This window comes from Trichoplusia ni, chromosome 16, assembly GCF_003590095.1.
Source record: "Trichoplusia ni isolate ovarian cell line Hi5 chromosome 16, tn1, whole genome shotgun sequence".
NCBI lineage: Eukaryota > Metazoa > Arthropoda > Insecta > Lepidoptera > Noctuidae > Trichoplusia > Trichoplusia ni.
In genome coordinates, this window is record NC_039493.1 from 8,709,628 (window position 1) to 8,737,095 (window position 27,468).

Below are 27,468 nucleotides of genomic sequence, written 5' to 3' on the forward strand. Positions count from 1 at the left end.
TACCGTATTCTTATATTGATGAGTAACGTCAAGTACTGTCAAACAGCGCCATCTATCGTCGAGTAGCGATACTATTTCAAATTTCTAAAATAACGCGAACACAATGGCTGATATTATTATATTACTTACGTCATATTTGTTATTAATCGATATAAATATTTTTTTTTTTCAGATGACTGTACATCTTTTATTATCGTAACATGTTTTGTTGCAATAAATGCCAATTATTTTTTGATACCCAGAAACACAACAACACAACACTGTATTCAAAGCTACTCGTTCAAAACATAGAAATGCATATTTAAATAAAGGATAAAGAAAACAAAACATATAGTAACAATTTTTATTATTCTTACATAATTCATTTACACATGATAGAATACGCCGAACAACAATAGAAGTTCATAAATCTCGAGGAAGGGTATAAAAGTCGTGTTATAAGTATAAATCTTTATCTAAAAACAATGTACTTGATTCTCTCTGGTTTACTATACATTATCTGTGCGTTCACAACTTGCCAGTGAGCTCAGGAACTGCCTTGAACAAGTCGGCGACGAGACCGTAGTCGCTTACCTTAAAAAAGAAATAATTCAATCAAATTTTGATGATCATTCACCTAATAAAGTTATATAGGCATTATAAATTACTTTTCGAACAAATTAATAATAATTGAGATAACTATAACATATATTATCTTTGTTGTTAGTAGCAGATAAGAAGCTGATAAGAAACAATCGGCCTTGACTTGTTGGCATAAGAGTATCTTGTAAAAAAATCTAAATGTATACTTAACGTATGTTTTCGTCAGTTCGAATGCTTATACGTTAAGTATCCTCCAAATTAAATTGAAATATCATGAGAACCTTTTTTAAAATATATATGATGATAACTTTTTTAACTAAAGAAATTTCGAAAAAAAAAATTGATTTATAACTTGAAAGTTATTATTCACCTGGAAAATAGGTGCCTCAGGGTCTTTGTTGATAGCGACGATGGTCTTGGAGTCCTTCATACCGGCCAAATGCTGGATAGCACCGCTGATGCCGACCGCGATGTATAGGTCCTATAGATGATCAATATTATGTGTTAGTTACTATTTAATCTTGAGCTAGCATCGGCTTATTCTGAACACCAACTTTTATAGACAAACAAACAGATTCAATCTAAAGTCACATTTACAATACCGTCAAATATGACTATTATAAAGCTATTTTTTTTGTATTTAGGGTCGAGAACAGTGTCGTAAAAATCGTGGAAAGATTTGGAGAAGGCCTTTGCCCAGCGGTGGGACTTAGCCCACTGTGCTAGATAAAAAAAAATGCTATTTAAAACTTACAGGTGCAACAATCTTGCCGGTCTGTCCGATCTGCAGGTCGTTGGCGACGAAGCCGGCGTCGACGGCGGCTCTGGACGCGCCCACGGCGGCGTTCAGCTTGTCGGCTAGGTCATACAGCAGCTTGAAGTTGTCTCCCGACTTGAGACCACGTCCTGAAACAATGTACTTCTTTTGTTACTCGTAATTCAAGTGAATGGACATATTTAAAAGCTTGCTAAAAGGAGCTTGCGTTTTAATTGCATAAATATCGAATAATAAAAGAAAAAAGTATAAATAGAAGATTTTGAAAATAAATTTAAAAACCTAATAAGAGCACAATCTTTACTTTCTCTACACATGCTCTTATAAGAATCATCTAGTTGTTAGTCTATTTACGATTCGAATCCAATAAGTTAGTCGATTGAGGCGGAACTTTAAATAAAACACTCTAATCTTGTTAGATCATGAGAAGAACAAATAATTCTGTAATCTATGCAGATCTTTTCTCCATTACAATAGTTCTTTGCATGTGTAAATCAAGTTTCTGGAAACCTCAAGATTTAATTTTAGTTCTCAAGTAGAGTATACTGTATGAATAATAACTACATACATGTAATATTTCAATAAGAAAGAGGGCAAGTATTTTACCTCCAGAGATGATATTCTTTGCGCTGGTAAGCTCAGGCCTGTCAGACTTCGCAAGCTCTTGGGACACAAACTGGACGAGGTCGCTCTTGTAGTCTCCTGCGGGCGCCTTGTCTACGGCCGCTGAGCCGCCCTCCAGGGGCTCCGGCGGGAAAGCCGTGCTACGGACAGTGATCACCTTGATCGCGTCCTTGGCTTCCAGAGTAAGGACTGCATTACCTGAAAAGATAAGTAGCAAGCATGTTAATGGTTTCACAGTAACTGTAGGGTATATAAGTCAGAATTCGTCATAATTAAGGAAATTGGTATGCAGTAATAAAAAATATTTTATTATTCTTTATAGCAGCAGAACCTTCCACTTATCAATAGAACAGCTTCAACACATTTTATATTACTATATAGCGACTGAATCAAATTACCTGCATAGATAGTTCTGATGAAGGTGTTAGCATCTTTTACTCCAATGATGTCTGTGATTGGTGAGACATCAAGCTTAGCCGCTACTCTGGGCAGAATAGCTTTGCCGAAGGCAGTAGCTGGGGCTAAGATGTGTGTGAATTTGAACTGGTTCTGTGTGGCCAAGATCAGGGGAGTAAGAGTCTCAGCGGTGAAACCCTTGAAGACTTCACTCTCAGCTACCAGGACTTTGGAAACACCATTTGCCTTGGCAATGGCTTCAGCAGCCTGAAATAGAAAAACATTTTTATTTGGGGTATGGATTAAATTCCTTGCTGCAGGAGTGGAGTGGAGTCTTTCATAAAAAAAAAAATATCATAACTTCTTCAAAATGCAATTGTAATTTAACTAAACAATTTGTAAATCTCCACGCTGCACAAGGATGAGAAGTAGCTGGTGGTTAAGTTATTAGGAAATATTTTATTTTTTTAATTGGTTTAGTTAGCAATTGTTCCATTTATAGTTTCTTATATCATACTGAATATAACTTCCATATACATGCACTAATCATTATGGCTTGTTGCCAATATAAAAATTGACAGCTTCCAACCTTTGATTAAATATGCAGACTATGTTGTTACCAGGTTATGTCAGACTTATAACACTTGGGTTTAATAGTACATATTAAATGTGGAAAAGATAAGATAACTTACAGGGCCACACTTGGTGCCAGCTACCAACACTGATACTTCACCACCAATCTTCTTGGCAGCACTCAGGGTGTTCTGTGTCGCCGCTGAGAGTGCTTCATTGTTGTGCTCAGCAACTACCAAAGTACTCTGAAGTCTCCTCAACTGGAAATATAATCACAATAATCATTATTAAGTCTGTTATATTTAAAAGGTATAACCTTCTTATTAAAACCTCCATGGTGCAATGTTTATAATGTGAACATAATTATTATACTCATTTTATCATCTAATATTATGGTTACAGGTAGTAGTAACACATACATAAGTACCAAGTTAACACAAAATCATAATTAATATTAAGAGATAATTAAAAATAAACGTGTTACTATGTGAGGCGATTTCTGTTGATTCACTTGATAACATATTCATGTGTAACTTATAATTGGAAAAGTACGAAATAGGGTAGTTTTGGTGAAATACTTTGTACGTTATTATAAAAACAAATGGACTCCCTTATTCGGGCTCGGTACGTCTCTAGTAAACAGGACCATATATAATTGGTATGTAATTGTGCTATCAATATTTTACCTTAACCTTGCAAATGAATTAATAATAAGACGAAATTAAGATGTTCACTCACCTGAGTTGAGAAGAATACATGTCGGCTGCACGGAGAAAACATATTGTAAATTATATAAACCGCTATAACTTACACTATTTACAATTAAAAAGTTTTCTAAAAGGTTACAAAGTCCAATTCACTGTACTTTACTACTATGCCCGTAGATATTATACTCGATAAACGCCACTTGTCTATTCGCTCTTGACACTGACAGTGACAGTCAGTCGTCAGTGCAATAGCGCGGAAAAAAAATCATGAATGCTGCATTTTTCACTACCTATCACAAGAAATTATACGAGATGGCAGAATGGAAATTTATTTCATTCATCGACATCCATTTTAACATGTTTCAATCGCTGAATCTGCACTTTGGCTACACTTTGTATTCCGTATTCACAGCGCACGTCGCTGGCAACCCAGCATTGTCACAAATATTTTAATGACAGTTGACGTTGAAATCAAAAGTTTTGACAACACTTGTTATACTTGTTGTATTACTTGTATATTCGTCTCGCAATCTCATTTTCATCTCTCTAAACTCGTATTTTATACTTAGTTTATTTACGTAGTCCGACGTGAGTGGACTGTTGTCTTTATTCCTGTTAATATTAATATTGTATTAAATTCGGTTTTTTTTATTCTTATAATATTTAATAACACACCACACAATTTATCGAAATATGGCCCCTTTACCCATCGTATCAATAACTAGACGAGAAACCTTCAGTTCGTGCCACAGGCTGCACAGGTATGTATGCGCAGGTGTTATTTAATACCCGTAACTACCTTTCTAATAGTTATAATAGAAAGGTATCAGACCACGTACTTATTGTATAAGAAAATGTTTCTCTATCTTTGTTTAGTATTTTGTGCTTTAATTTTCAAATAAAAAAAGACAAAGTGACGCTTTTCGATTAAATTCCAGACCCATATATTTCCCTGTACTAATTTATGTACCTAGATTTTTTACTGAGAACTTGAATGTTTAATTTTAATTTGATAATTATTTTCCAGCCCATACTTGACTGATGAGGAGAATAAGAAGATATATGGAAAATGTAATAATCCGAATGGACATGGGCACAATTATGTTGGTAAGAAAATCTTCACAATTTATTTTTTATTACCATTATCAACATAAAAAATGGCCTAATATAAGATCCCTCGTCCTTATTACTGCCAATGTGTTATAAAACTTTTTTTTTTACAGTATTGGTGACAGTGAAAGGCCCAGTAGATACTCAAACCGGAATGGTTATGAATGTTCATGAGCTCAAGCAGTACATGCAGCTTGCTATCATGGATCCACTTGACCATAAAAACTTGGACCAGGATGTCCCATACTTCAAAGCTGTGGTAATTATTCTTAATTGTCTCATTTACTATTTCAATCATTGTGTAATCAATTACATTTGTAATATCTTTTTAATAGAACAATGTTGCACAACACTACAAGGTTGTAGGTCATTTTTTATCTGTATCTCTAAGCAGTTTATTATCACTTATCAATGAGTTCATTAAATTTGAAGCTGTAGTAATGAATATGTGCCTTGATTCATGATACATATTGATAATAATGTTTATTATATAAAGACAAGTCACTAATTCATATTTTTTACACTTAGGTAAGTACAACAGAAAATGTGGCAATATACATTTGGGACCAACTTCAGAAGGTTATGGAAAAGCCGCAGTTGCTACATGAAGTTAAGATCTTAGAGACTGAAAAGAACCATGTGGTGTACAGGGGTGGGAGCACCTATCCAAGGAAGAAGTTTGACTCCACTAGTCTGCATCCAAACCACCATGATGTCTCATCAGACTCTGACTAATTGACTAGTCTTCAGAGACTCTTGCCTACCTTGATATTAAGTGTACAATATATTGTGATAGTTATTTTTTTTATGGATGATTATAATATTATATTATATTCCTATATTTTATATTCATGTAAACCTGTTAAAATTAAACATTCCAAACTGCTTAGCGATTTATTTTCTTCGAGAATTGATTCAAAAACAAGAATAGGTAGCCATTTATTTATTTCTATAACTCATTACATTTTGTGATAAATAAAAATAAGCATATTATTGTAGACGCAATTATAATAAACTTCTGTATAGTTGAACAAATAAAATATTTCATTATGTAGTTTCCACAATATTTGAAACACAATAACACTTTTTATAATAATTTACATTAAATATACCAACCCATGATTTTTCGCAGTTCGTAAAATCAGAGATTCTAATTCAATACTTATTTAAAGGCTAACCCTTCTTTTTCGAAGGAATAATTAACTGATATAATAATACGATACCTTCATATTTAGAGCGATAGAAATTTTAAATCGCGCCGCCTTTTTTCGAATAACATTCGATATATCTTCCACTTCAACATTTTTTTTTAGTCTCCTTAATTTAACACAAATTAATATATATTTTAAAGAATACTTTAATACAGTACATCGTCTTGATTTAATAGTAAATCAATAAATTAGGTAAACTCCATTGTCACACAATGATATCACTAGTTTTGTACTACCCTCCAATACAATTTAATAATCTAACAGTATATAAAATAAATAGCTACACACTTATACTATCCTACATTAATATCTCAGATATATTTGACATCACAAAACATTAGTAAATAAATAGACTGCTTTGAAAGCTGTTTGTATATTGTACCACTTGTGTGCAAAAATCGCACACTGCTTCATCTGTAAAAAGCTCTTGTGACTAAGTATTTTACCTCAATTTTTAAGTAGTTCATTGTATTCTGTTGGTAACTGACGAAGGGGAGATAAGAATATGCGCTATATTTGCACATGGTACTAGGTAATCTATGAAAATAATTAGCTTCATAAACCTGCCCAATCCATTATGAAGTTTTCTTTCCCTCAGTAGGACAGTTAAAATTGGTAAAATATATATCAACACTAATATAAATATAATAAAAATCATTTTTGAGGCTTCCTGAAGATGGTAGCCATTTTATATTTCTATATAAAATATCGTCAAGAAAAAAAATATAAGAAAATGTAAACACATCTAAAATAAAAATATAAATAAAAAAGGTTATAAAATACAACAATCACAGTCAAAAATATATAGTAAGTCAATGTAACAGAATGAAGCCCATTAAAAATGACTTGAATATATACCTACATAAAAATCGGATATGTTAACAGAAAATATATTCTCTGGCCAAAAGACGCTAAGACCGTAACGCCTCAGTCCAAATGTAATAAGTAATAAAGGTATCAAACTCTACAACCCTTAGCCAAATACTTGCTAAATTTCGTAATCGGGTTTAGTACCCACTTATTAAAAATACATTTTGGCTTCATTTAAACAACGCTTTAACTCACAAATTGACTATGATCTACATGTCTTTTGTTTTCCTTATCAGATCTGATAAATTATGGGAGTATCTCTCATCATGATAAGGTAATTAGTCACTGTTAATCAGCCTCATTAATTCTGCATACGTACAATACCTATTCAGGACTCGACGCAATCATAACTAAATTGCTAAATCGTCGCCATTTTTGCATGGATGTTTAATTGATACGTATGGAACACCTAATTCAAAATCATTTACGGGCCAGTACTTGAGCTGCGGTTTCTGTTCAGGCCTTTCTTCATTAACGTTGAAATATGCAAAGAGAACAAGAGCAGTGTAACTGGCAATGAATGCAAGCACATGCCATACTCCATGCATGTACGGGAAATCGATGGACTGCCAGGCGTCGCAGAACATTCGGTCAATGGTCCAGCAGAGTATTGCTAGCAAGGAGACGATGACACAGCGTATGCCGAGTCGATACACACGCGCACACTCCACCCTGTAATATTTGAATTAGATTAAGAAATTAAAAAAAAACATCTAAAATTGCAAGACAACAAAGAAAAATACGTACAGGTTTAATTCTTTGTAGAGGAACCCAAGGGCAGGTACGACAAGTGTCATTAACGCGAAAGCGTTAGCCGCCGGCTGCATGACTAAGAAACCGGTGCACAGCACTGAAGCGACGCTAGAACAAATCGCGAGTCTTCGTCTGAAATTATGGAATATTTTTATAAAAATAATTACCCTCGTAACATATTTCCGAGCAATCAGTGTTCACTGCTCACGTATTTATCGTGCCCTACAAAAGCGCTCTGACGCAAATATGTTTTTAATCGATTTAACTCGGCGACTTGTAATGGTTTAAATATTAGTTAACGCGCGGACTACGATGTTGCTTTTGTAAATCGTATGTGACTGGAGTAGTAGGTATTCCGTATTGAGATAATTAATATTGTATGATTTTAATAACATACATCGTATTGCATCTCAAGTTTCTAATTATTACTGATTGTTAGCTTTTTTTGTAGATGTACATGCTAACCGCAGATGACAATTATTACGTCACACTTAATAGCGATGTTGACAAAAATGATCGCAAGTCTTTGCTATGTGAAAACGTGATGGAATGGAGTAATTTAAATATACGTGTGTGGGTACGTAGGAATATAATTATAATTATTATATTTGATGAGAATAATACAGTGTATATCTAAGTATTAACTGCGTTATTAAATTCTCAATGCAAACAATTTATTTAAAGTTTATAATCTGCTGAATATTATCTCCCTGCGGCTAAGTAGGTAACTAAATGTAAAACAGGTTTCTTTCCCACACTTAAAAACCCCATTATCTAAATACAGTAGTACCTACTTAATAATATTAAATAGGTTCATGCTAGTTGTGTGTTACAAATAATATCGCCTTTGTTTGCTTCCGTATGTTTGTTTATCACAAATAAACAGCGCAAATGCGGTTTATATAACGCTTTTATTACCAACTGTTCAGATATTGTATATTTATGGAAATGTTTTATTTTGAAATTTCCATTTACCGTACCTACCTACTCACCGATGTATGATGCAATTCGCGCCAAAACTAGAGCGTGTTTGTATGATTTGGTTCCAATTAACAAATATAAGTACCATTATGTAGGAAACACAATTAATTTTGAGTGTTAATTCATGCTAAAACTTCTTCATTTGTGCTTTGGTCAGATGTGAGACAAACAAGTTAAAGTAAATAAATTGCTCACTATTGTGCAGTTTAGTAACTACCTAACATGCTTCACTTGCAAAAATAAAGATAAATTGCTATTTTTTATAGCTTATAAGATGGACACGTTATTACTTAGAATAAAGAATATTAATTAGATACACCTATACATACATCAGTTTTTGCAAGTACAACAAAAACAATTTTTAATAAATTGTAAATAAAAAATACATTCTGCTTAATTGTGAGTTTTTTGCAAATTTTTTAAAAGTATTTTTATGTAGCATTTTTTAAGTCTCCAAATTGCCATAGCAACTCTAACTAGTCACTCATAAAATGTATAGCACAGCAATTTAGCCTTGCAGTGCAACCAACACACAGATAAGACAGACACATATTATTAGTAAAATAATTTAGCTCACCGGTTGCCTCCTAAGAATGTTGGAAAATGTCTCTTTGGCAAGAACATAGCGAATGCTGCTATAAATACCCACAGTATAGACAACTCATCCAATAACTGACCTGAAATTGTAAATAGCATTGTTACAAGTCTGTCTGTGTCAATATTGTGGGACATACTAACAATATTTTAATATCATCAATACATAAGGACATAGTTTTGTTATGGCTTCTAAAAATAAACCTCCTTTTGTTTAGTCTCCTTTAAAAGACACAGAGTCTTAATGCAATCTGTGATTAAGACAATATTGCAATTTGAAGTATTAGGACTTGTCTTAAGTGGGGCACTTCACAAATGATTATGGATAAGATTATCTTCTTAAGAGATGATTGTGTTACAGTTTATTAACCTTGTATTATCAAGCACTCCTATAAGGCTCATGAAATGACACAAATTTGATGACTCCTCTTAGTCAATATTAAATATTAGACTTAAGTAATGTTGTGACATACTCTAGTTGTTTTATTTTTTGTGCTGATATGTATACAATTTGAATTGATCAAAGTAAATTAAGTAAATTATAAATAAATTCAAAATAAGTGTTTTAAATGAATTAAGTTATAATAATATGTAGTACAAATTGATTTGTGAATGACTCAACAAGTATTAAAGCCACAAAAACAATGTAAATACTTACCAACTAAACTCAAGGTCGCATGAAAGTAGGCAGAGCTCATACCAACCACCATCAGCAGAACCCATAGAACATTGATAGCTGGGTTGAAGAACTTTGAGTACTCTTGGAAGAGGTGAATTAGCACAGGGGGGAACAAGAAGAACAGGATGTTGCTAATCTAAAACAAATTACGACTTGTAAGACACTCATAAGATTGATTAAAAACTTCTTTGTCACGAAAAAGGTTGGGGTCCAAGTTCAATGACCATTTTATGTATGATGAAAACGAAAAAAACGATCACAAAGTTCGAGTTTTTGTTTCGGGTCTATGCAAGTATGCAGTCATGTTTTAAGGTATTTTTCTGTAGCATTTGAAGAAGATGTTTGCAGGTAAACCATAAAAATCCTTTGTCTGCATATTACGACTAAAAATAGAAAATTCAGTAAATACTCACTGTGTTGACGAATTCAGCTATAACTGGCGAAATAGAATAATTAGATTCACACCAGTCAACGGGTGAACTTCCACGTTCTAAGTGAGACCACATTCTGTTTGTTTTCAGCTTCTTTGTTTACAATCTTTCAAATAAAATTACGCACAAAAATATAAAAATGTTTTAAAGAAATTTTCAAAAACAAAGACACAGATGCTAAGTTACAGTAAGATATTTTATGTATAATCTTTCCAGTATAAATTTCTTTATTTAATATCGAAAATAAATACGAAAATTTTGTTTCCGCGCGATTCAACACATCTGTTCACCTTAATACATTGACATACAATGTTGAATTGTTGACTTGAGAGTACTGTCAACAAGCTGAATTCTCATTGACATTTTATATTTGACAGTGACATACTCGACACTTGACCGCAACCAATGAAAATTTATCGCAAAGGCTGCATTCAAAGAACATTTTTTATTAAATTCTTGATGATTTTCTTATAATATCGTTAAAATCTCAAATAGTAATACTAAAACGAGGAACTGTGGCGTCTGCAGTGCATAACATAGAAAAGTTCAATTTATCTTAACGATACTCTTTCTTAGATAGACACTTTGATAAGACACCTTTGGCTTGGCTAAAGTACATCAGATCAGTAAAATATTACACTTATTAAATTTCGTAGGTATAATTACAGTTATCTCGTCTGTTTTCATTTCGTCTTCAATATTATATGTATGACAGGCACAGCTACATTTTTCCACAGCCATATAGATTGTTGCAATCGGACAGTGACATTTTCCATCTCTTGTTTACAATTTTACAATGCACAAATTGTTTGTCAGTTAAACCTTATTTATTACATTATTATTTATCACTGATTAATTGTTTCATGACGAAATTAATAAGTCCGTAAAGTTCAATACGACAACATCAAGCAAGATAATCCTCATGGCCTATCAGAGTACGTATCCCACCCCTATATGAATAAATTCCATTACAGAATTGAAACGATGTATACGTGAACGGTTATTTTTTTACACAACATGAGATCCAGTCGTTTTGGATCACAGATGGTGTCATACCCTCACACAGGGTGAACATACCTCTGGATGAAACGCTGGACTAACAAATAACGAAGAAACTGTCATTCCGTAGATTAAATGGACAAAAGAATTTCTTGCGGGAATCGAACTTGCAACTTGTAGTTGTGTCGCTAATGGCGTGATCAGCTGAGTGATTATTCTAGTAGCAGTCCTACTTTGACCCCAAGACGGTCTTACGGTCTACTGGGACATGCGATTGCTTATCTGAATCTAGAAGAATCTTATTATTGAACGTTATTTCAGATCCAACATTTATCATAAAAAATATTGATCCTCAATATACATCACTGGAAAATAGGGATTACGACTTCGTTAACAACTGGATAGATGTATCCGTCGAAAACGAAGTTTGGCGGGGTAAAAAGCTCCGGGAGGGGAAGCCAATACCGATTAAAATAAAAGATGATTACGATGTTATTAATATTGATTACCTTGATCCAGTCTGCAATGCAAAACGACAACGTAGAAGGTAAGTAATCCCAGAGTTTCATAGGACGTACTTCATTACTAACCTATGTACCTACCTATCCTCCTTACCGACAATTTTATTCTTATCTTCTCCTGCATTAACAAATTTAATCCTTGTGTCGCGAGGATTTCATTACTTTGAAATCACATATAGGTAGGTACAAAGACGACCGGAATAAGAATAATTACCATAATTATGGCCTTAAATTCTTTTCCTATGCGAGACTCGAGCCCAGGCCCGCTGATGTTTCCTAAAATCGCAGGCAACCTTACCGAAAAAGATACAAAGGAAACAGAAATTCAAGCACTCCAAGATTTTGATCTCTTTATACCTTTTTCGTAGGCCGACCTCAGCTTCAAGTGCTTATACGCAGCATGAAGCAATGGCAAGAACAAACACAGGTCGGAAGAAGACTAAGCACCATAATAAAAGATGTTCCATGAGGATAGCTGAACTGGCTGTTCCTACAAAACGCCAGTGCATCGACACTTGGAGGAATAAATCATCTTTGCTACCAGAATTCATGGTAAGAATACGTTTTGTTCCGCACTTCTAAGAAAAAACACTCTGGACCTACATGCCCAACGCGACCTCTTACAGTAATATTATTGTAGTTGTGGAAGAGTGACAGCGCATTACATGGGATATGGTGTCGCCTCTGTTCCACAACTGCAAGTATTAGTTTTAGAGCTAGCGACTGGCCGCTTGTCTGCTAGTCAAAAATATACTGTCTAGTACCTAATGGGTGATCTTGAAACATTTTAGGTGGACAGATTAAAGCAGCACGTTATGGATCAGAGGCCAGTCGTGCAAATACCAGAAGCGATATACTGTTTCCAAAAACGACAAAGACCGCATTCAGCAAAAAAGTAAATAATAATCGTACTAATATTATAGACGCGAAAGTTTGTATGTGTCGATGTATATATTTTTGTTCCTCTTTCACGCAAAAACCACAGGATGGATTTAGACAAAACTTTATAACCAGGATTAACACATAGGATAGTTTTTATCCCGATTTTATGTTCCCATGGCATCATTTGTAGCGGGTGTGGCCACGGGCAACAGCAAGTACTAATAGGATTGTCTTAGCTCTAGTTTACAGATTAGTAAAATATCGAGTTCCTTGAAAACATTGAACACATTTACCAAACTTTCTACCTTTTGTGTTTTTGAATTGTGAGAGAGAGACTCTAAGCTTTGTAGAGCGCAGTCGCGCTTCCTTCGATAGCCTCTGAGGATGCAACACATTGGTGATAAATTGAAACCAACTTTGCAAGCAATATTTTCATTTCTGTTAAATTCTCATTCATCTAGTTCATTTGTTCTTTAAAAACTACAAATATTTTGCGAAGTTTAGGTACTAATCACGTTTCTTCTTAGTACTTCATACAAGTCTTCGACGTCAACGAAAAACAATGCTACTCGCAACATCTTGAAACCTCTGCGTCAATTGGACATGAAATCATTATGCATAATATTTGGAAATAAAATTGAAAAAATGTTGTTAACACCGATGAATCTAACTTTGAACACCAAGTAAGTATCCAACTTGGTATGTAGGTAATAATAATAGCCAAAGTAATGGTCCAAATAAATCCAATTTATTGTTTGAAAAGCGTGATACTATCTCTCTAGGCAAATATTATTTAGGCTTTATCAAGTGGATCCAGCCTGTCAATATAAAAATGTAGTTTGCATATTGTTCACATAGGGATCCATACACTCTTTATTACTATAAAATCCCGTTCTATTTTTTATTTTTAGTATGAAAAACTTATCCAAAGTCGTAGCATGTGACATTGCTCAGATTATGAAGACTTCAAAATTGAATATAGAACAAGATCTCTCTAGATCTATGCAGCTAGAGGTGGCTAACAAAGTAAGTTGCCTTCATACTAGATGCCTCCCATAAATACATAAATTCTATTCTACAGTACAGTTTCAAATAACAACGATCTTATCTGTAAGAAATAAAAAGAACACTTTTGTTTTACACGCGACAATAAAACATGGTAATAGCGTAAGTAATACAAACCATAAAATCGTAAATAAAACGATTTGAAGTAACAAGATAAGATAAAAGTAAGTGATTTGTTTCAAAACGACCTGGTGTGAGATAAAAAAAATGTTTATTAATCACTAGTAGGTATTTATAGATTTAAAACAACTGAGAATGAACATGAGATGCTTAGATCCTTATATGAAACATTTTTACAGGTAACAGTCTGGATAGCAGGCATTCTAGAGGATTTGACATTCAAGCTCTTGGAGGAAGATTTGAAAGGTTAATAATGTATATAAGAACAAGGATCGGTCGGTGGCAGGAGAAAGTCCTATCTCCAGTCAGCTTAAAGTTTCTGAATGCCCTAAATCTGTCACCAGATTTTAGATACGTTGCTCTAAACCTCCCATTACAAAAAACGGAAAAACCGCTTGGAAACAAAAGGGCTCGGTCTTTTTTTCTTTAGATTTAGTATTTTTGTTGGAAGAGATAGATAGTCTTTGTAAAGAACCTGTTTCCAAAAGAATAGTAAAAATTTGGGAACGTGGATCTTTTTTTTATATTGTTTATTATTTTTTTTAGTGAAAAAGGAAGACGAAGCTAAAGCACAAACTGCCGAACAGTTAGTGAAAATCATGGAGAAAATATTACGACAACAACAGAGAGTTATAACGACAGGTCTTTTATGTTTTTTTTTTATATTTATTCGATACAGTGCTTCAACTTAGTTCATGTTTACATACTAACTATGTAAACAAGTAAGTGCTTATTGAATTTGTGGCGTTTTCAGATTTGGAGGAGGAAGAGGGACCGGTATTGGACCTCCTCGATGGTTTGGTAGATAACGTTTTGGTAAGTTAAAGGGACGCTAAGTAAACGAAATAAAATAATACCTAATATTTTACCTTTAGTCATAATTTTTCGACTTCCTAATCGAATAAAAAGTAGTAATTCACACGGTTTACAAAGGAGGCTTTGATTTCAGAACATCTGCGAACCTCCACCAGTATACATTGATGAAACCTCCTCCTCGTCTTCCCCGAAGAACGAAGTACTAGAAGAAGAATCCTTAAAATCACCTGATAGTAATATTGATGTAAATGTAAAAAACAACTCGCCGTTCGATGACATAACCTTTTCAGTAGAGCAAATTCAAGACAAAGCGCAAGATTTGATTGGAGATTTAGAAGATTACAAAGAAATTACAGATGAGGAATTTATTAAAAATACAGTTTATAATATTATAAAGAGTATTGATAAACAATCTGATGAGGTGGACAGTGAGAAATCTGATTTAACTGAAAATTTGGCGGATCAAACTAACAAAGAATTTAGTGATGAAAATTTAGACCCAGAATTTGAAAATGAGGGTGATAAAGAATTTGATAATGAAGAGATAGTAGGCGATATCAATGAAGGATCTGGAGAAGCTATTGAAGATGAAGAAATATCTCTAGCGCAGGACGAAAATGATAACGGTGATTATGACGAATCTAACGATACAAAAAGTGATAGTTTCGACAATATAAAAGAAAATGATATATTAGAAGAAGAAGATATTGCAGATAAAAATGATTCAAACGTGAGTGACGTATTTGACCTTTTAACCGAAGATGGTGATGCCAAGAAAAGCAAATCTGTAAACTTACCTATAACAGATTTCGGTAATTTTTTGTTTATCTATTTTTATTTTGTAAGATTTGGTTTAAGCAAAACAAAACAATTATTTATCTTTAGGCAGTAAGTAGGTATTGTTACGTTGAAATGTAACGCTTATTTTGGCTTGTACGTGGGTAATTTACCTGTTGATTTTATTTGCTTGTGCCTTTGTGCCATTAATTAGGACAGGTGTACTGACACTTATGATATCAAGGACCACAGTGTAATACACAACAAAAATAATCTCTTTTTATTTCAGTAAACTCAGACGTCGAAAACATTAGAACCAGGTATGATACTCATTATTTTTACAATGTTTTGGCTTTTGCTTTTACTAGACTTACACTGAGAACTTAATATTCTAATTTTCTTTTATCAATCTAGTATCGCGGATAATTTCGTTCAACAAGAGAAAACTGGATCAGATTCCCGGGGGAACACTACTAATGAAAAAAATAGGCCTAACATCATTTTTGCAGAACCTAATGAATATTTACTAAGTAAGTGATAATTTTATTATTAGAAAGACATGTCGTACTCAATGATCTCTAAAGATAAGAGTTCATCTGTTCATGATGATTCATTTTCTATCAGTATGTGATACAATCCTACTGCTGCTCTTCCCATATAGAGAAGTTTTGAGTATATAATGTATTGCCAGTAGTAGGTTTATTTTTTTATTTGCTATAAAACAGGTGACGCAGACGAAACATGGCCATTAGAAATAAATTCAGATAGAACTTATCTCAAACTCAGTGAGAGTGTCAGTAAATCAGTCACATCACTTGGCAATATCTTTGAAAGTGAGGATGAAGACAAAACAGGAGACAAAAGTAGTCCGAAAGAAGAAACAAGGCAACAGCTGCACCAAAAAATTATGGACAATATTTCATCAGAACAAAGACACTCAGTAGAAGTTGTGGTAAATACCAGTAAATATGATATTGGAAATCAGATAAATGGTGTTCTTAAAACCGCAACAAAAGAAACTACTACGAATCAAACCATAGCTACTGATACTAACCTGGATGAAGAACCACAAGACAAGAAATCTCTCGACACAAAACCTGTCGATGCCAAACCTATCGAAAAGAAAACTATCGATAAAACTGTCGAAAAGAAACCTGTCGACACGGAACCTTTCGATAAATTTGAAGTAACCGTCCCTCAACCACATAAAACTGCCATGCTACATACAAAACAAAAAACATTTACGGAGAGACCTAAATACAATGAAATTAAAATAGATAACACAGGCCATTATAAATCTGGAAGTGCATCAAGTTTATCCACTAAACCAGAAGAGGAAACAATAAGAAGTCACAAAACCCAATCACATATAGATTATAGTTGGAGTAAGTAGTAATTGTAAAACCTATATTGATTGCTAATAATGGACTCACTTAATAAGTGGACACCTAGTTGGGTCAAAAAGGTGTCGCTCCTAAGTGGTATTTAAAACGAATTTAAGTAGCTCAGCTTTCAAATGTATACCAACATATTTTGGTCAAAGTTTTAAGACAAGACATGATACACTTAAAACTACCAACACTTACAAGTAAAATTGCTGTGGATGTGGAAACGAGTCCGACCGCGATGTTCTCTTCCCCAACTTCGACAATTTTAATTTTAGGCGGTGGTGATAGGCTTCTACTTTTTTTTATAAAATGAATGTGATTTCCATAGAGGTCCATCCGAAGACAGCGCCATCTTGGGTGAGGTCGTGGGGACAAGGTCAGGGAGAGCCGAGTGAAGATTCGATTCCGATTCAAAGTAAGACTGTTCCTTAATCCTTTCCTGTTCCTTTACAGTACATACATACTTAAGTATCACAAGTTTGCATTGGTTGGCATGTCTTAAATTTGGCAACTAAGACAAGACGTGTGATTAAACAACCCAAAACCCGGACATATCAACGTATCTCATGAGACTGTTCGTCCGCTGATCGTGGCGCACAGCGCGTGCGGCGCTGGTGGCCTAAGTTTTTTTTTAACCCAAACTTCATAAAAATCCTAGGACGCTCCCCGGATACGTATAAAGTTCTAAACTATGACAAACCGGGGATACCCTGACGGATGGCAACAGACCGACCTTACCTCACATGTTTAGCAGCAATATCGTTGACGCGTTTTGCAAGTTATATAACAACCTTGTTATTAAAAAAGAAAACAGACCTCGAGAGGTCCTTTCAAGAAACCATGATACTCGTATTCTATACTCTTCATAATTTTCAGTTAGACCAACGAGGGTCAAAGAAAGCGAAATGCGTAAATGGTGCAAAGATTTAGAAAAAGCATACATAAATCTAGCAATGTGGAGTGAGTGGATAGATACCACGTGCAAAGAAACTATTTCGTTATTGAAACGAAAAGGTAACCTTCTGCAATGACATTAAGGTTTATTTTTCAAAAATTCGGAAACGAAGTAGTTCAATTTCGTTTTTCTTTTAGAAACTGCGTGTTCAAGTTTGGGTAAGAGAAATACATCTGATTGGATTAGGTTCAAGAAAAATATTAATAAAGATGCGATTTTGTGGACCAAGTTGTACCAACGCACAGAAGATAATTTCAAAAGTTTAAAAAGGAAATATAACAATGTTGAGGTATGCTTATAATGTGAAAAACAAGAGCTATAAGAATTGAACAATAGTAATCGACTTTTTTTTCTTTTGTTTTAGTGTCCAAAATACCAAAAATCTCTTGTTTACAAAACAATATATGATGTCATGACTGAATTTGATAATTTAAGTGTTGCGTTGCATCGAATGGTGGGATTTTTTTTCTTCATTTTTTTATAATCAACTTTCATGCTTAGTTACTGTGAAAATTTTCAATATTTTTTTATTGAATGCTTTAGCAATGGAAGCCCCATTGCTGAATATATTTTTTCTAGCATTGATAACCTACTAGATCGAAATTGTTTGATATTTTAAATAACCTACCTTCCAGATTGTCTCAGCGGAATACTGTGCTATGTGTACTTGTAATAAAACTAGGAAAAATTTGAATATTGAATACCTGTGATGTGTATCAAGTATTAAAAATGTTAAGAAAAGAAAATCCATATTGGAACGAATGTTAACAATAAAACGAATATGTCCAATAGACAGGTATATTAAATCTTACGCATACTTAAATATTCTTACTAAATAATATTACACTGAGTTACTTAAAATGGACATTGATTTGATTGAAATCATATTTCCGTACATTAGAATCTCGACAACCAGCGAATACCCACTTGCCGTTGAAAGATATATCTCTGATACCGTCACAGTCTGACCCAGTCAACTGTACCCTGAGCTTCGAGAATCCTTCCTGTAGTGAAAGTACTGTGCAGGTGCCATCTTGCCGCCCAACGACGTACATGTGATTCGTTAAAACCGCCATACTTTGAACGGGGCTAGCAGATTCATGCCATTCTTTCATTACAGACCCATTTTGAAGATTTAATTGTGTTATCTGAAATTAGAAAATTATTTTGTTAAACTTTGGGATGGTGAAAACGAAATAATAAATTTAAGGGATAGCAACATGACAAAATTCTTTCAAGATGGGGTCAAGGTAAGCTTTTTGATAAACCCTTACCATGTAACACACTGTTTACTTTCCAGTAATAGTACCTTATTGGGTGGAGCGAACGAAACTTAATTTTGTTTCTGATTTATTTGATTTCTTTTTAAAGACGAACACGGGGATTTTCGTCCAACATGCAGAGGTCTTACTAAGAACTTTATTTTTTCATTGATTACAAGATTTTTGTACAACAGTGTTTAATACCTTTCCATTGCTGCAGCCTACAATAGCAGATTGATCCATGACAATGATGGTGTTGCAAGCAGAGTCCAGCTGCTTGGCAAATGTCTGACCTCTCTTGGCCACATGTGCACATACAACAAGTCCACTCTCACACCCAACAATTAATAGTTTGTTATTGGTGCCAACCTGCAATGTGACAGTTTTGTCTATAAATAAACCTTTTAGTATACAGTATGTTGTTTTAATTTAAGGTTATTTTTGAAACTTTCTAGCCTTACTGCCCATGTTTACAATTTTTTTTTTCTGAATTAATAGAAAACAGGATATGTGTTTATCTATCCTAATTAATATTTCGACGATAAAAAGCTTAGGATCAATTCAACGACGAGCCCAGTGAAAGGCATTATTTTTAAGTATTTTGCTCCAATATTCAAAGTAAAATGGTGGAGTGCTCTTGTAAAACCCGTAATGTTCAAATATTTTTCACTTTGTTCATATAGCATTAGAGTTCATTTTCGAGTATTTTTAAAAATCCTCTCGAATTGTGACTACATTCACTTTATCATAATTAACTTCTATTGTTTTATTGACCAAGTACTGGTAAAAGCCTTTGGCATTAAAAAGGAATAGTATAGTTACCTCTCTCTCATTGTCAACTTCAGCAATATCCGTGGTAGTAGCTATAGCACAGCAGTTGAGCTGGCCGTGGCCTTCAACAACATCTGCTAAGCAGTTTGATTCACCCACATCCCATAGTTTTGCTGATCCATCTCTGTGAAATTACTAATCATTAGTTTTTGGGACATATTATTACTAGTTATAGGTCTTTTTTTAAAACTGTATGCCCATAACTGAGCATTGAGAAAAGGCCTCTTTTTCCTCAGTCCTTTTTTTCCTAATGGCTTTTTTTAAGAAAAAAGAACAACTTTTCTAGTTTTATACTAAAAGGTACCTATAATTTTCAAAACATAAAAGGAATGATGAGAAATTAACTACAATAAGCTACTCTTAGGTTTTGAATACATAAAATTACCTGCTCACAGAGATAACATTTCTTCCTTTTTCAATGATACATATATCAGTGACGGCCATGGCATGGCCTTTCAGAGTGACCGGGTTTATACCTGACTCGGCCGACCAGATCCTGCAAGAGCCATCAGCACCCGCAGACAGCACAACAATGCCAGATGGAAAGAACTTGCATTTGTATATTGGACCTCCATGGCCCTTTAAGTCAAGGCTTACTTCACCTGAAAAAATAAGTTATAATGGTTTTTTTTTTGTATTTGCTCTAAATTTATGGCATCTAAAATTCATTTGTAGGGTGTATTCGTTACGAAGCTACAAAATTAAGTCATCATTAGTGATGAACCTCTTTTACTGTTGTGTAAGTGATATGATTATGCTTACTTGTTCTGCTGTCCCACACTAAAAGCTTGTCCTCTTCACAAGAAGACACAGCTAGAGAATGGCTTGAGACCGCAACAGACAAAACAGCTTTCTTATGTATTTTGTGAGCCTTGCTGGGAGCCACAAATGCTACTTTCAGGTCAGAAGCAATATGTTTAACCACCAGATTCAATGGCCCATGGGATATGTACTGATAATTGTCAGAAAAATTGATTTTAACTTTTCCATCACTTAAAGAAGTCAGCAGCTTATCATGAATACTAGCTTCATTTAGTATTTTAGATGATATCCAGGCTTCGCCTTTTGGTAATCTGAATATAGAAATAGAAAAAATTTAAGACTTTATAAAAGTTAGTGTTTTTTAAATATACACTTCAAATTTTCTTACAACATATTATCTGTATTACTTACACTTATCACTTAAAGTATCTATTAAAACACAAATAAAAATATATTTTCAATGATTTACCTTATAACATCGTTCCAATCGCATTGAATAGTAATGACCGGCGATTGATTGGACATTTTAAACTATTAGTATTTCTTATAAACACTTCAGTATATTCGAATAAGTCAGGCACAAATCAATATTCTACAGGAATAATAATAACATTCATCAATATTATTCAGAAACTCAGAGTGCAAACAATTTGATGATTTGCTAAAAATGATGAATAAAAATCAAAATAAAAGTTCAACAGCTGACTGACGTAAAAGTTTTAGTGCTGCCAGCATTATCCTATTGTTATCGATTCCAGTTCACAAATATTTAGTGATGTCAATGTTTTCCATGGAATTTTTTTTAATTCGTATTTTTTGTTTTTGTTTATTTACTCATGGAAAATCTATGGCTATAATACTAAGTTATATTACTTCAGTAATACTATAGAAATACGTAGCGTTATTGTGTTATTGTAGTACTGTGAGGAATACCTTTATTATTTAAATTTGCAACTTAAACAGGATGCTCTTTTTATGGTCAACATACAGTCTTGTATGATTTGCTTTATATCAGGTTAAATTACTAAAAAATAATTTCAATGGCATCGAATAATAATAATAAAAAAAAATGATACAATATAACTAGTAAGTATTTCACATTTACAAATTGATTCGACTATAGAATCAATTTGTAACTGTCAAAAAGTATTCGGTTGTGCCAGTCCCTCTCTAGCCGTAGTGGAATGAGAAGGAAAGTGAGTGTTGTGAATTAAAGCTCAAAACCAAGAAAGTGGGCGATTTCCTAAAGTTTGTAAATAAACGAGAAGAGATAATTTCGTGAATCGTTCAAAGTTAAAAACCTGCTAGTTCTACAAAATATTATGCTTAGTTTGTAATTATAAAAATGCATTTTTCTATACCTGATTCGCAACAATTTCATGATGACAATGGGATCTCGTACACGGTAATTACATTATTATTGTATTGTCTAGTTAAATATTAGCAAAAATAATAGTATAATTTCGAATAATTACTTGCAATTTTCGGTAATTCAATGCTGTATTTTCTGAACTGGGACTCATATGATTTACCTAGCAAGTTTGTTATCATTTCAAACAATAATAAGTTGATTATTCTTGTTTTTTGTTTAAGTCTTAAATGTATCTGTGTTTTAAAACAATAATTAATTTTTCTCTGACTAAAAACTGTACGTTCTAATGATGTATGTAATCTTTTTTTGACTGTCTGTTTTGTAGGGCTACAATATTCACATCGATGGCGTTTTCCATTGTACGGCTCGGTACAAGCAATTGCTCAGTCTACATGAGCAATTACAAGCTCAGAATCCGTACATCAAACTACCACAGTTTCCACCTAAGAAACTGTTCCTGACCAGTTCTCAATTGGAAGAAAGAAGAATCTTATTGGAGAAATACATGCAACTGGGTAATTAAAGCTAAAAGATCCTAATAAATGAAACTATTAAGTAAATCTAGAGTAAATCTACAGTTGTAGTATTGTTAATTATACTGTATTAATTGATATTTCATGGTTACTCAACAAGTGCAGCAATGCTAGTAATATCTAATGAGTTTTATACTAAAATAATAATTTTTCTTTCATTATAAATTGTTTTTTTTATCAATTGATTTTTTGTATTCCGTTGTGTTCAGAAATTCTAACTCTATAGTGGAATAATGTTACTCATTTTTTTAAGTTCTCTCAGTTGTAAGTTAGTAATTATACAATGTTTTATAGTAAAATATACAACCTTTGTTACAGTTGGCCAAAATCCCCTGTTCACATCCTCTGACCTTCTCGTAACATTCCTGTTTTCGGCCCAACAAGAAACACACTGCGTCAGAATGCATGAAGTAGAAATTGAAATATCATTGATGAATGGGTATAGAATACCACTGTGTGTGTCATCAACTGATTCATCAAACACAATATTAGATATTGCATGCAATCACCTTCATGTTCCGAAAGAACTGGTGAAATATTTTGCATTGTACCTTTTTAACTGGAGCTGTGCAAAGGATGGACAGCCAGCATTAAAGAAATTGGAAGAATATGAATCTCCTTATATCTCTCAAAAGTATGTCAGGCCAGAAGATAAAATTGTTTTGAGGAAGAGGTAATAACTATCTGATAAACAAAACAAACATGTTTTATAAAATTATCACTTTAACATTTAATTTTCTCTGTTACAGTTATTGGGACCCATGTTATGATGTGAATCTGATGATAGACAGAATGTCCTTAGATCTATTGTATTTGCAAACTATTGAGGATTTGGATTTGGGATGGATAACAGCTGATCCACAAACAAAAGAAATTCTTGCATCATATGAAGCTAAAAAACAAAAGAAAGAGGTAGGTGAGAATCCTATAATTAATACCTAATTATTAATTTTCTTTATCTATTATGTGTCCAGGTGTACACCAGGTGTTTGTATTTAAGATTAAGAGTAAACAACAAAATAAAGTGTTTTGAATAGAATTGGAATCTAACATAACTAAAAGCAACCACTATAATAATTTTCCTTTTATTATTAATGTGGCAGGAAGAAGCCATCAAAACATTTAAAAGAAAAACATTCACATAATTAATCACTCAGTATTTGATATCAAAGAACCCAAATCTAAATAACACTGGTACATCTCAACAGACATGTGTATACAATGTGTAGTTACTATAAACATCTTTATCTACAAAGAATGTTGGGTCAGTTGAGAGCATTGGGTTCTGTATTATACATTATATAAATAATGACCTTTATCAAGTCACTGTTTGTTCATGAGATTATGCTTGTTGTTTTATTTCGTAAAGTTTAAGGAAATGTGACTTTTCGAATGTTGTTTTGGCCCCCTACATGTTACCGATGTTGATGTTTAAATGACTTAACAAAAGCGAAAAATATCACATTATTTTTATTCTTTGCTTATTTTTCTGGTTTGTTTATAAACTCCTTAGTGTGGGAGTTGTACTAACGCATTTAGCCTTTGTGTCGTTGGGTCTTTCACAGACATCCAAGTCACATGCACAAAGACATCCAGACTGTGGATCACATAAACACTCGGGGATCGAACCCGCTACACGTCGCGGACCGTGGGTTTGGCTTGCGTGTATCGTTAAACAAAAATTGATTTATATTGGATTTATTTGTGTACATTTGCTAGATATTCAAAAAATTAAAAATAATATTTTAATGGACATTTCAAAAGAGTGATATCAGTGATATCAGTATGGATTATAAACTTGTGGGTAGCTCACAAATATTCATATCAAATGTATTAGTCATATTTATTTAAGTTTTTATCATGTATTGTTAGCTCTGGCTGCATTAGTCATAGTACTGAGAGATTATGTCATTATTAGCCGATATTGTAGAAACTCGAGTTATAAATGAATTGTACACTCCTAAGAGTTGGTTTTTATTGTTACAGATACTGTATCTTTAGGCAAATTATAAATAAATGTTAAGGAGATCTTTGAGTTTCGTCAAAGGCTTTTGGTACTGACCACATTAACATTTACTGATTCCTTGCCAACTACCAAGGATGAGTGATAATATTAAATGCACGATTTATATTTAATCCAAATCTGAATAAAATAACAGAGTAATGTTTACTATTTAACTGATATTGTTTTCAACATATGAACTCACATACGCTCACCTTTATGGGCGGAAATGAAAGACTTATGAGGCAGATTCATCATTGTGTTTAGTAACTTGTATATTAACTGGGATACCCGACTAGTTTCAGACACAACGTCCAACTCCGGCCCTTCGTTGAAATCAAAGACTATCTTGTATACATTAAAGATCAATATATTAAAAACATACAAGCCAATAGAAATCTCAAACATATTTTTCAGTTATGCCTACAACTAGAAAATGAGTGCGTGTTTTAGGTATAGGTATACAATTATGAAAACAATTAACATAATAACTCACGCAATACTGACTATGCATTGCAGTGAATTTATCTTCAAATTTAAAACTTTCAGTATATGGAGTTGGCAAAAACGTTGCGGCATTACGGCAGGATACCGGCTGGCGAGGCTGTCACAGAGTCTGTCAACGTTGGCGGGACCGGGGCGGGCCCCGACGCGACCTGCCGAGTCCGCGTCTCACTCGCCTCTAAAGAACTGACCCTGCTGAGTCTGACGCAGCCCGCTCGCGAACAAAGATACAAAGTCACACGGATGAGGTGCTGGCGTATCATTACACTGCACTCTGTGAGTTTGATTTTATTTTTTAATATCTATTTGTACTTGTTTTACATGAAAATATGTAAAAAGTTGGACTTAATACTTGAAGCAATAATAATATAAGTATCAGTCTTTACAACCCAAAATGTAGCTTGAAGTTGCGAAAGGGTGATGGCGTGTAGTGGTCTACTGTTTTATCTCCGTTCCACGAAGACTACCTTACTTTAAGATGTAATAGATAAATGTTAATCTCATAGTTTATAATTAGGATTATGACGTCAGATACGTTGATCAGTTTATTTCCTTATATTAAAATACCACATCTCGACTGCATTGAAGATTAAAAAATAATCGCCTTCGTTTGATCATTAAATTTAATTTAAAATGGTCAAACGAACATATAAGAATAATTGATTTTGGAGGTCGAATTTTTTTTATTTATTAACAGGAACTAAATCATCAAACAATTGAAGACTGTCCGTTATGTACCTATAAGGCCTTTATACAAATATAAGAATATTCCTATAGAAGTAGGGGTCTTATATCTAGTAATAACTTTAAATACTTTTATACACAAGTCACAAAAAAATATACCTTTCACGTCAATAGCTTAAGTCAAAGAAGCAATTTATCGCTATAACAAGCGTCATTACTTTATAGTTTTTACCTGTTATTGTATGAATAACAGGTAAAAACTATAACCTTATATTATTTCAGATTGAGAGGTCACAGACTCCAAACGGTCACGGCGCCCTTTTAGAAGATTCGAATAAAAACTTCGAGCTGTCGTTTGAGTATCTTATTAGCAAAGACAACTTGAAATGGATAACCTTGAGAACGGAACACGCAACCTTTATTAGTGTTTGTTTACAGGTAACATTAGTCATTTATATTTCCAAAGAATTAAACATTATACTAAGCGGCTAGTTGATTGCTCAAGCGGCAACCTTGCTAGTTTTATTGTTCCACATTTGTTGCATTGCATGTTACATGTTTTCGGAGAATTAAATTTAGCTTTAAGGGTCGTGAAGTAAAATGCTACTGCGTGAGTTGCTGTTTGTAAATCCTTGCATAAAGGAATGTTTGTAAATATGGATTATTTCAAACCTGGCACTCAATCAACGAGGCTCTACTGAATTTTGACCAAGTTCTCGTATCTCACACAGATAAACCGATTTGACCTGAATCGAGAACGATGTCGGCAGATCATCCGCGCTAAATGTTGCCCTGATCCTGACCACGATCCTCAGATATGAGGGACCGTTATAAAAAGAGAAATATTTATATCGAATTAGAGACCAATTATCTTAGGGTTATTATATATTTATTTTCTACTTATATAATTTGTCTATTATTGTGACATTATGGTGTTTTATGTTCTAGTCTATAGTGGACGAGTTGATGTGTCAGAAGTCAGGCGCTGGCCCGGCGTCGCCCCGCTGCAGCAAGCGCGGCAGCCTCACCTACCTGCGCCGCGACGGCTCCAGCCAGCTCATCACACCCTCCTCTTCCAGTGACACGCTCAGTTCTACTGTGAGTTTAACCATTGAGAAAATATGTTTCATATTGAATGAGTAGAAGTTTTTTGCAATTTATCTCATTCGGTTTAGTCGTTTCGTATATAAGTGACAAAACAAAATCTGCAGCCAACTTTCGTCCCGTGCTTATGAGGCCGTAACTCAAGGATTAGGCTCACCCTCAGCAACAGCACTACGTAATGACAACGAGTTTTGTTTGTTTGTTACAGAATGGAGATTCACACAACTCGGGTAGCTCTCGAGAACTATTTTCCGTCCAGAAGTTGACGGAAAACTTCGCCACCGTCTCTTTCAGGTCAGGCAGAGAATGTGTGGAGAACAATGCCTTTGAAGCAATAGGAGACGAAGAACTATAACAACTTCCCACACGAATTTAACATGAATCATGTTCCCCAAAGAAAATTATGACAAGGAAACAAAGTTGCCAACAATGTATATAAATGTAAAAAAACTGTATACATAATTGCATTTTTCGTATTTTGTACAGAATATTTTTTTATCTAATTTTCTTGATAGATAGATTTTACATTTTATCTAATGTGTAAGTAAAGTCTTGGCTATGAATACTGTTTTATATCAAATTATTTGTCATATCATTATAATATA

General features: G+C 33.7%; 6 protein-coding genes across 6 annotated transcripts; 3 read left to right on the top strand and 3 right to left on the bottom strand.

The window, feature by feature from the left end:
• Positions 1-364: 364 nt before the first annotated feature.
• On the bottom strand, positions 365-3,877 carry LOC113501681 (electron transfer flavoprotein subunit alpha, mitochondrial-like). Its single transcript, XM_026882869.1, has 7 exons — positions 3,689-3,877; positions 3,070-3,210; positions 2,380-2,644; positions 1,964-2,179; positions 1,337-1,488; positions 953-1,063; positions 365-573 (listed from the first exon to the last, which is right to left on the bottom strand). Exons 1-7 carry the CDS (start codon positions 3,728-3,730, stop codon positions 508-510), a joined length of 993 nt encoding a protein of 330 aa, XP_026738670.1. The 5' UTR covers positions 3,731-3,877; the 3' UTR covers positions 365-507.
• A 236-nt stretch (positions 3,878-4,113) lies between these two features.
• Positions 4,114-5,845, top strand: LOC113501683 (6-pyruvoyl tetrahydrobiopterin synthase-like). Its single transcript, XM_026882871.1, has 4 exons — positions 4,114-4,418; positions 4,685-4,764; positions 4,881-5,026; positions 5,296-5,845. The coding sequence occupies exons 1-4, from the start codon at positions 4,351-4,353 to the stop codon at positions 5,500-5,502; spliced, it is 501 nt and encodes a 166-aa protein (XP_026738672.1). The 5' UTR covers positions 4,114-4,350; the 3' UTR covers positions 5,503-5,845.
• Positions 5,846-6,849: 1,004 nt separating this feature from the next.
• On the bottom strand, positions 6,850-10,839 carry LOC113501682 (alkaline ceramidase-like). The gene is made up of 5 exons (XM_026882870.1): positions 10,269-10,839; positions 9,835-9,991; positions 9,160-9,259; positions 7,596-7,733; positions 6,850-7,520 (listed from the first exon to the last, which is right to left on the bottom strand). The coding sequence occupies exons 1-5, from the start codon at positions 10,359-10,361 to the stop codon at positions 7,199-7,201; spliced, it is 810 nt and encodes a 269-aa protein (XP_026738671.1). The 5' UTR covers positions 10,362-10,839; the 3' UTR covers positions 6,850-7,198.
• An 80-nt stretch (positions 10,840-10,919) lies between these two features.
• Positions 10,920-19,486, top strand: LOC113501679 (papilin-like). Its single transcript, XM_026882867.1, has 18 exons — positions 10,920-11,221; positions 11,607-11,832; positions 12,175-12,358; positions 12,598-12,701; positions 13,216-13,371; positions 13,600-13,714; positions 14,053-14,119; positions 14,628-14,689; positions 14,823-15,501; positions 15,756-15,786; positions 15,881-15,996; positions 16,192-16,851; positions 17,183-17,269; positions 17,731-17,868; positions 17,947-18,098; positions 18,445-18,605; positions 18,930-19,059; positions 19,292-19,486. The coding sequence occupies exons 1-16, from the start codon at positions 11,209-11,211 to the stop codon at positions 18,517-18,519; spliced, it is 2,865 nt and encodes a 954-aa protein (XP_026738668.1). The 5' UTR covers positions 10,920-11,208; the 3' UTR covers positions 18,520-18,605; positions 18,930-19,059; positions 19,292-19,486.
• LOC113501680 (proteasomal ATPase-associated factor 1) lies at positions 18,594-21,380 on the bottom strand. The gene is made up of 6 exons (XM_026882868.1): positions 21,134-21,380; positions 20,665-20,975; positions 20,288-20,504; positions 19,894-20,026; positions 19,276-19,440; positions 18,594-18,957 (listed from the first exon to the last, which is right to left on the bottom strand). Exons 1-6 carry the CDS (start codon positions 21,187-21,189, stop codon positions 18,661-18,663), a joined length of 1,179 nt encoding a protein of 392 aa, XP_026738669.1. The 5' UTR covers positions 21,190-21,380; the 3' UTR covers positions 18,594-18,660.
• A 442-nt stretch (positions 21,381-21,822) lies between these two features.
• LOC113502004 (sorting nexin-17) lies at positions 21,823-27,259 on the top strand. The gene is made up of 8 exons (XM_026883358.1): positions 21,823-22,069; positions 22,362-22,551; positions 22,888-23,242; positions 23,319-23,481; positions 25,121-25,351; positions 26,042-26,197; positions 26,708-26,857; positions 27,072-27,259. Exons 1-8 carry the CDS (start codon positions 22,010-22,012, stop codon positions 27,216-27,218), a joined length of 1,452 nt encoding a protein of 483 aa, XP_026739159.1. The 5' UTR covers positions 21,823-22,009; the 3' UTR covers positions 27,219-27,259.
• Positions 27,260-27,468: the final 209 nt, after the last annotated feature.

Coding starts and splice junctions, on each gene's coding strand:
- LOC113501681 (XM_026882869.1), bottom strand. CDS start 3,730: ATGTTTTCTCCGTGCAGCCGACATGTATTCTTCTCAACTCAG. Junction 2,180..2,379: donor CATCAGAACTATCTATGCAG/GTAATTTGATTC, acceptor TTATCTTTTCAG/GTAATGCAGTCCTTACTCTG. Junction 1,064..1,336: donor CCGGCAAGATTGTTGCACCT/GTAAGTTTTAAA, acceptor GATCATCTATAG/GACCTATACATCGCGGTCGG.
- LOC113501683 (XM_026882871.1), top strand. CDS start 4,351: ATGGCCCCTTTACCCATCGTATCAATAACTAGACGAGAAACCTTCAGT. Junction 4,419..4,684: donor TCGTGCCACAGGCTGCACAG/GTATGTATGCGC, acceptor ATTATTTTCCAG/CCCATACTTGACTGATGAGG. Junction 5,027..5,295: donor TCCCATACTTCAAAGCTGTG/GTAATTATTCTT, acceptor TTTTACACTTAG/GTAAGTACAACAGAAAATGT.
- LOC113501682 (XM_026882870.1), bottom strand. CDS start 10,361: ATGTGGTCTCACTTAGAACGTGGAAGTTCACCCGTTGACTGGTGTGAA. Junction 9,992..10,268: donor TAGCTGAATTCGTCAACACA/GTGAGTATTTAC, acceptor AATTTGTTTTAG/ATTAGCAACATCCTGTTCTT. Junction 7,521..7,595: donor CTCTACAAAGAATTAAACCT/GTACGTATTTTT, acceptor CAAATATTACAG/GGTGGAGTGTGCGCGTGTGT.
- LOC113501679 (XM_026882867.1), top strand. Junction 15,997..16,191: donor ACCTAATGAATATTTACTAA/GTAAGTGATAAT, acceptor GCTATAAAACAG/GTGACGCAGACGAAACATGG. Junction 17,869..17,946: donor TTCGTTATTGAAACGAAAAG/GTAACCTTCTGC, acceptor TTTTTCTTTTAG/AAACTGCGTGTTCAAGTTTG.
- LOC113501680 (XM_026882868.1), bottom strand. CDS start 21,189: ATGTCCAATCAATCGCCGGTCATTACTATTCAATGCGATTGGAACGAT. Junction 20,505..20,664: donor AGTGTGGGACAGCAGAACAA/GTAAGCATAATC, acceptor TTATTTTTTCAG/GTGAAGTAAGCCTTGACTTA. Junction 18,958..19,275: donor TAGGCTGCAGCAATGGAAAG/GTATTAAACACT, acceptor TTCTAATTTCAG/ATAACACAATTAAATCTTCA.
- LOC113502004 (XM_026883358.1), top strand. CDS start 22,010: ATGCATTTTTCTATACCTGATTCGCAACAATTTCATGATGACAATGGG. Junction 22,070..22,361: donor ACAATGGGATCTCGTACACG/GTAATTACATTA, acceptor TCTGTTTTGTAG/GGCTACAATATTCACATCGA. Junction 26,198..26,707: donor TTATTAGTGTTTGTTTACAG/GTAACATTAGTC, acceptor TTTATGTTCTAG/TCTATAGTGGACGAGTTGAT.